Source organism: Squalius cephalus (assembly GCF_949319135.1).
Source record: "Squalius cephalus genome assembly, chromosome: 5".
Lineage (NCBI taxonomy): Eukaryota > Metazoa > Chordata > Actinopteri > Cypriniformes > Leuciscidae > Squalius > Squalius cephalus.
The window spans coordinates 31,790,358-31,798,211 of NC_137126.1; the positions used below are offsets into that span (position 1 = coordinate 31,790,358).

The window sequence follows — 7,854 nt, forward strand, 5'->3', positions numbered from 1 at the left end:
CACTTAGTTAAGTGCTAAAGCATGCTATTACTGCAATTAAATAGGAATTTGCTGTAACTCAGGCATGGAATGTCCAATCTGCCCTAAACTTCACACGTTTGATAAGAATCATGGCCTGAACACATGTCTATGCTCAAATTCAGTTATAGTAATAGCGCCACCTACTGGCAACAGGAAGTGACATGTTTAACACGTTGATGCCGTTCTAGCAACATGTTAAAAATGCCATTGAGTTCTAAACATGCTAGAAACATATTAAAACATGCTAGCAATACTTAGCTAAGTGCTAAAGCATGCTAATTCAATGAAACAGGACTTTGTTGTTACTCAAGAAGGCAATGTACAATCTACCCCAAACTTCACATGTTTGATAAGAGTTATCTCTTGAACACATGTCCATGCTCATATTTAGTTATAGTCATAGCGCCACCTGCTGGCAACAGGAAGTGACGTTTAACACTGTTCTTGACTCCTAATAACATATAAAAAAATGCCAGTAGATGCTAAACATCCTACCAACATACTAGAGACATAATAAAACATACTAGCAAACACTTAGCTAAGTGCTAAAGAATGATATTACTGCAATTAAATATGAATTTGCTGTAACTCAGGCATGGAATGTCCAATCTGCCCCAAACTTCACACTTTTGATAAGCGTTCTGTCCTGAACACATGACCATGCTTATATTCAGTTACAGTAATAGCGCCACCTGCTGGCAACAGGAAGTGACATGTTTAACACTGTTATGGACTCCTAATAACATATAAAAAAGTGCCAGCAAGTGTTAAACATGCTAACAACATACTAGAAACATGCTAAAACATGCTAGCAAACTCTTAGCTAAGTGCTAAAGCATGCTATTATTGCAATTAAATAGGAATTTGCTGTAACTCAGGCATGGAATGTCCAATCTGCCCCAAACTTCACACTTTTGATAAGAGTCATGGCCTGAACACATCTACATGAGAATGTTCAGTTATAGTAATAGCGCCACCTACTGGCAACAGGAAGTGACATGTTTAACACGTTGATGCCGTTCTAGCAACATGTTAAAAATGCCATTGAGTTCTAAACATGCTAGAAACATATTAAAACATGCTAGTAATGCTTAGCTAAGTGCTAAAGAATGCTAATTCAATGAAACATGACTTTGTTGTTACTCAAGAAGGCAATGTCCAATTTGCACCAAACTTCACAAGTTTGATAAGAGTTCTGTCCTGAACACACATCCATGCTCATATTCAGTTATAGTCATAACGCCACCTACTGGCAACAGAAACTGACATGGTTAACACAGTAATGCAGTACTAACCACATAATTATTGTGTACTAAGCATGCTAGAAACAGACTAAACATGCTAGCAACACTTAGCTGAGTCATGAAGCATGCTATTATCACCATTATACAAAACATTTTGTAACTGACTTTGACATACTCTTACTATATATACCTCCTTAAATGTACATTTCCCAACCATGCTCTGTCTTCCTAAAGCCACCGAGTGTTGATGGCACGGGTGCGAGGGCCCTTTCATCGCTGCTTGCAGCTTTAATTCACATTCTGTCTGATCACAATGATTCACTGACCCGTTTCATGTTTTCCTATTTTAAACATTGAATGATTTAGTATAGTATGCCCTATTCGAATCGGTCAAACGCCTCATTCCACATTTACATTTGAGACTGAATTTTGTTTGAAAAGTCAACAATTGTTGGCGTATTTTAATTATCAACTAATAATGTGCAGACTATCTTGATTCCATGTGTATATATGTCTGTGTCTGTCAAAAAATCTCCATAAACAGAATGGAAGAATGTAAAAAAAGATGTCATAATAGACATATAACTAATATTTAGTTATTAATGTATTCAAAAGATCACTCTCTCTGTGCCATATGATCACAGGACGTGAAATACTCAACAATAGTTAGTTGCATTATGTTGCATTATATTATTTCATTAATAAAAGAAAAAAAGGAAAAGTAAAAAAAAAAAAAAAAAAAAAAAACATTTCTGGTTAGTTGAACAATTTTGCCCGTGTGCTTTCCACCGGTTACAGTTCGCGACCAAGAATTGAACAAATACTTATATCACACATAACATTTTAAACACGTTTTAATGAAAACCATTTCATTCCAGATACATTTTACATGAGTAAAACACATGTGCTTACTGGGCATAATTTGGGTTTAAATGAGTTAACTTAAAGCTAAACTTCAGTCGACAAAAAAATTCTGCACTGTGGAGAAGGTGAAATAGCTATTTAGATAAAAATGTCACTTAAAGGGATAGTTCACCCGAAAAGGAAAATTCTGTCATCACTTGCTCATTTTGTTCCAAACCTGTATGAGTTTCTTTCATCTGTTGAACACAAAATACGATATTTTGAAGAATGTCAGTAACCAAACAGTTGATGGGTCCAATTGACGTCTATAGTGTTGTTTTTCCTACTATGGAAGTCAATGGGGCCCAGCAACTGTCCGGTTCAAAACGTTCTTTAAAATATCTTATTTTGTGTTCAACAACTTATTTTGTGTTCAGCAGAAGAAAGAAATTCATGCAGGTTTGGAACAACTTGAGGGTGAGTAAATAATGACAACATTTTCATTTTTGGGTGAACTATCCCTTTAAGGGATTCACTTTCATCGCGTGGAAAAAAAAATATGCAAAGAAAGTGAATGATGACTTTGGCTGTGGAAAAAAAGACGTAAAGAAAGTGAATATTGGTATCCTTAATATTCTCCAGAGTAAATATTGACAGTTTTAATTTTGGGTGAACTGTTCCTTTAACTGTAAAATCACTTCACACACTCCTACTCAGCAGGTGGCAGTAGAACTCAAGCTTTGCTATCACACCTTTCATATTAAATATGCAGCTCTGCATCATCGGTATACACTGAAACAGCTCATGTGCTGGTGTGTGAACGCAACCCACTTTGACTAATCTATTCGTCCATCTTTGGATGTATTTTTAAATGTGGTGTCTCTGACGTCTATAACCAGAGACTGAAATCTCCCATCGGAGCACGGACGCTGTTACAGCACACGGGACCGCTGGTGAGTGACACTGGCCCCGATGGCCAAGAACACGCTGTCTTCGCGCTTCAGAAAGGTGGACATTGATGAATTCGACGAGAATAAATTCGTGGACGATCACGATGAGGCTGCAGACCAGCAAGGACCTGATGCGGCGGAAGTCGACAACCTTATCAGGCAATATCCTTTAATATGAGCGCGACGTTTTTGGGGATTGAGACATGAACGTGAAGCCCGTGTGACATGAGCGCGCGCCTCGCTCGGTACAGTACTAGGGCATGATGACGTGATGATTGTGCTGCCTTGTTTACAAGATTTTAACATCGCGTTGTTTTGTGTTCATTTAAGCTGCAACGACACAATTGTTATAGTTTATAAGTTCCAAGTATAAAATGCATCATGGTTTCCATAAAAATATCAAGCAGCTTTTAACATTGATAATTGTAAGAAATGTTTCCAAAACAGCATTTTAGAATAATTATAGTTTACGTAATATTATAGATGAAAGTTAACTTTATAGCTGATAAAATTAATTTAATTCAAAATGCTGGCTAGCGAAATTAATATATATATATATTTACTCTTTGGATAGGCCAGTGAAACAAATGTCGTGTCATTTTTAAAAGGTTTTAAAGTTAGTGAAAGCATGTTTTATGCCTGGTAATAACAACTATAAATTCCCAAAGGTCAGTTGCTCAATAAGGAAAGATGCAAACAATACATTAACTTTTTTGAGTAGTCATCTGTGAGGGGGATCATTTAATGTAACAGTACATTAAAATCCATAAGTTACTTATTTTAAATGGAACTGTTTTTCCACTGGTTACATAATGTGACCACTGACATGTTTATGTGTCCTTTTTATGAGACTGAGCAATCATAATTTTACACAATTTTTATTATGACATTTCAAATACCGTTTATGGAGCTTTATCAGACAGACATTATCTTTTAGAGAAGTAAATTGGAAGTAACCGCTCGGGTCATGTGAATGTTTACAACAGGCATGTAAAAATGAAATTATTTACACTTGAGAACTCTGTATAAAATATATCAGAAACTCTTTTTAGACCCTTAAAACTCAAAATATCCTTTGATTTCAAATGTAACCAATAGGATAAAAATAGTTAATTTGCATTCAACACTTGATGGGTAGCGTAGCCTATGTTTTTAGAAGCAGTGAAATGTTTCTCAAGTGGCTTGTGTTTCAAAATTGAATTCAACTGACCGAATATCAACTTTTATTTTATATGATATAATGTATTCTTGTATTAATTTATTCAGCTGTTGAGAACAAGAGCGGTCTGACATTTCAGATACATCATTCTGTCACAGTGTTCCAATTAGGCTAGACCGCGCTCATCATAATAGGCATTTGAAGCAAACAGTCGTCTGCATTGTGTCACTGTATATAAACCTGTTAAGGAGGGTTGTGAATCCACACGCTATTGTCACGTTGCCATTTGTTTCCTTGTACTGTATAGGCTGAGGTATACAATGGTGTGATTGTCTCTGTGATCTTCCTGTTTGTTTGTGATCTCCATGGTGCCAGTTTTGCTCACAGGTGAAATGTGCCTGAACATGATCTCCTCTAGTTTTTGGATGAAAAGTTGTTGCCAATAATGTGATAATTCATTCTGCTGTTACTACCCTCTCTGAGCTGTCTAAAGGGTTGGGATTTGGCCCTGGCAGGATGTGAAATGAAATTTGGCTGCCATATCTGACTGAGGCCCGTCACCTCGTGGCTTCTCCCCTCATTGTGCCACTGCCCTGAGACCTCTTGATTTGCATCAGGCTTCCTCTTCCTCTCTGCTCTACCATGGTACCTGGTTTAGTAAGTTCCTGCTGATGTTATCTTGAGTTGATTTGGTGAAACAGCTGAAACCTGTGAGACTGAATCTTTTATGCAGAGTTTACTCTCACATGCCACAACTAGGAGATTCACTGTTCCAGTGTTTCCACCTGTAATAAGCACTCATTAACCTTTTCTATGGACAGTCGAGTATCATGTGAAGGTCCTCTAATGTGAGACCTTGAGATGTGCAGCTTTTGAGTGTGATTGTCTGTCTGACTGGTGGTGGGCATCAGTATCTGACTTGTTTCGCAGCACTTCTTCTGTGCAGTGGGGCAGAATGCAAAAAGCTTGATCTTGCTGAACTGCAAGATGTTATTATAGAGCGCTGAGCCGCACTTTGAAAAACAAGAGGTCCCAAAGGAACCTTACATGCTCCCTGTTGAGTTTGTTGGCGTTTTGAATGAATCCCTGGCAGTACATGCTTTTACCACACTCTTGATGCGGGGTAGAAAGTATAATATATTTATAAAAAAACTATTTCACTATTACGCATTGTGAAACATTATTACAATTTAATGACTGTTTTCCATTTTAATATATTTCAAAATGTAATTTATTCCTGTGATGGAAAAGTTGAATTTCCAGCATCGTTACTCCTGTCTTCAGTGTCACATGATCATTGTCACATGTCACAGAAATCATTCTGATATGCAAATTTTCTGCTCAAGAAGCATTTACCATTATTATCGATTCTGAAAAGTTGTGCTGCTTAATTTTTGTGAAAACCATGATACTTTTTTTAGGATTCTAAAATAACAGCATTTATTCGAAATAGAAATATTTTGTAGTGTTATAAATGTCTTTAATGTCACTTTTGACCAATTTAATGCATCCTTGCTGAATAAAATCATTCATTTCTTGCAAAAAACTATTTTACTGACCCCAAACTTTTAATGGATGGATGTTCCAGAGTGGAGTGTTTATTAGATGTGTTTGAATTCTCATTTATGGTTCTCTGAGACTGGTTATTTCGTGTGTTCGGTTGTCTTTAAGCAGTAAATGTTAGGGTGTCTCTGACAACTTAATTCAAAACATGTGGACAGATCCATCTGGTAAAATCTTTCATGGTGTTTGTCGTGAAAACGTGACTTCCTTTTATGTCTTTATTTTGTTTCTGAATAGTTGAGAGTGAAATGTTAATTTATACTGCAACTAAAAAACGAACACTCATATTACAATGCTTTAATTTAGAAAAGAAATGCGGTGATGGATATGTAATTCCAAACTTAAGTGGAACGTCCTCAGCACAGCAAGAGAAAAGGACATCTGGGGACAAGAAGTTCCCAGATGAAGAAGAAAATATTCTGGAACACAAGGACGCTGAAGACGAGTGGTTTGAGACTCAAGAGTGTTCTCTGTTTTGCTTCTATTTTGAGGTTTTCTATTTTTATTATTGAGGTCACAGCGTCTAAAATTTGAGTAGTTAGATTAAAAGTTGATATTAATTCATTTAGAGACTGAAATTAAACTAGGGATAGCCGTCTATCTCTCATATTAATGCACTGTCATTCACAGTTGTCGGAGAATGTAGTGGCAAGCTGCTTCAGCGTACCAGACAATCAATCATCCGTGTTCCTGAGAGTTTAGTCCCGTCTAAAAGAATCATTTGTTTTGAGAAATTCCTTAGGGTTCAGCTTGAGTGTGCGTGTATATGTTTGTGGCAACTTCATCTGAGAAACCTAGTTCCCCCTAGTCAGCTTATGCAAAATCTAAAGCTTCATTTTTTAATTTACTGTATGATTAGAGCTAAGGCTATTGATTGTCTTCCTTAACCAGCTCTAATGCACAGGGGACATGATGGCAGCCCTTCATATTGCTCTTAGGAACCCTCCAATCAACAGCAAGAACCCTGCAATAAAGGTACAGACAGTTTGAACAAAAACTTATTTTTACAATGAAGCATATAGAGCACAGATTGCACAGTTTCTTGAAATACGCCATCTTTTCTGTCTTTCATTCCCAGGAAAGAGCTCAGACTGTGGTATTGAAGGTTCTGACATCATTTAGGGGCAGCGATATAGAGCCCGCTGTCAAATCTCTCGACAAGAATGGAGTCGATCTTCTTATGAAGTATATCTACAAAGGCTTTGAGAGGCCCGTAGAAAATAGCAGTGCCATATTGCTGCAGTGGCATGAAAAGGTAAACCCAAGAATTTTGTTCACTCAATTTGTCATGTTTCAGTCAGTAGTTCACAATGTAGGTACAAAACCATCAGATATGTAATACACATTTTTAGTGGGCTATATATAACATGAATAAAACGTAACTTTAATGTGGGATGCATGTTTTTTTTCTCCCTATCTTTCATAACAGGCATTTGCCATTGGAGGACTAGGCTCTATTGTTCGAGTTCTGACAGCCAGGAAGACTGTATGACTACCTGAGCAGACCTGGAAACAATGTCGCTAAGAGACGCAGAGGACATGAGGCAGGTTTGCCTGTTACTTAAAGGAAAGAACAAGAGACCATCGTTTTGAATGCTACTGCCCTGATGAAGAAAAAAAAACAAAAAACTGTAAACGGTAGAGAAACAACAAAGCACTTGTTTCAAACTGAAAAAAAATACGCTTGTGTAAAAGTGAAGCAACGTTCATATGTCAATATATCATAAATTATTCTATGATATACTGGCATCAAAAAAAAAGATTTCAATCCGACATGGTTTTTTGAGGGAAAAAATGGAAAACAAAACAATCCCGGTGTACGTGCTATAAGTAACATGAGGTGAATAAAGATCAGGTGAGTGTGAGCATCAAAAGCGAGTCAGTACATATGAGGTTGTTATTTGGTTAGTAAGATTTAATCAGTTTTATTTTCTTATTTTAATTCACATCTTTGTCCCATACTCCTTTGTTTTGTTTTTGTGCAGAAATTTAATAATGGAACCAGTGATGTACACCAAAGGGGTAGAGTGGGGATCATTGTAAAGTGCCTGCTACAATAAAGTAAATGGATCTC

At 36.8% G+C, this 7,854-nt stretch overlaps 1 protein-coding gene across 2 annotated transcripts; it reads left to right on the forward strand.

Moving 5' to 3' along the window:
* Positions 1-2,851: 2,851 nt before the first annotated feature.
* Positions 2,852-7,854, forward strand: arpc5lb (actin related protein 2/3 complex, subunit 5-like, b). 2 transcript variants are annotated; one of them, XR_013821226.1, is made up of 5 exons: positions 2,852-3,220; positions 6,683-6,755; positions 6,859-7,035; positions 7,210-7,635; positions 7,766-7,854. XR_013821226.1 is itself a non-coding variant. In XM_079870962.1 (4 exons), exons 1-4 carry the CDS (start codon positions 3,081-3,083, stop codon positions 7,270-7,272), a joined length of 453 nt encoding a protein of 150 aa, XP_079727088.1. In that variant the 5' UTR covers positions 2,852-3,080; the 3' UTR covers positions 7,273-7,854. The 2 variants fall into 2 exon arrangements, 1 of the variants encoding a protein (XP_079727088.1); XM_079870962.1 differs by having other exon boundaries at positions 7,210-7,854.

What these genes read in the sequence shown, in the direction of transcription:
- arpc5lb (XM_079870962.1), top strand. Translation starts at nt 3,081, where the DNA reads ATGGCCAAGAACACGCTGTCTTCGCGCTTCAGAAAGGTGGACATTGAT. An exon ending in GTCGACAACCTTATCAGGCA is followed by an intron (nt 3,221 to 6,682) that starts ATATCCTTTAAT and finishes GCTCTAATGCAC; the next exon opens with AGGGGACATGATGGCAGCCC. An exon ending in GCAAGAACCCTGCAATAAAG is followed by an intron (nt 6,756 to 6,858) that starts GTACAGACAGTT and finishes TTTCATTCCCAG; the next exon opens with GAAAGAGCTCAGACTGTGGT.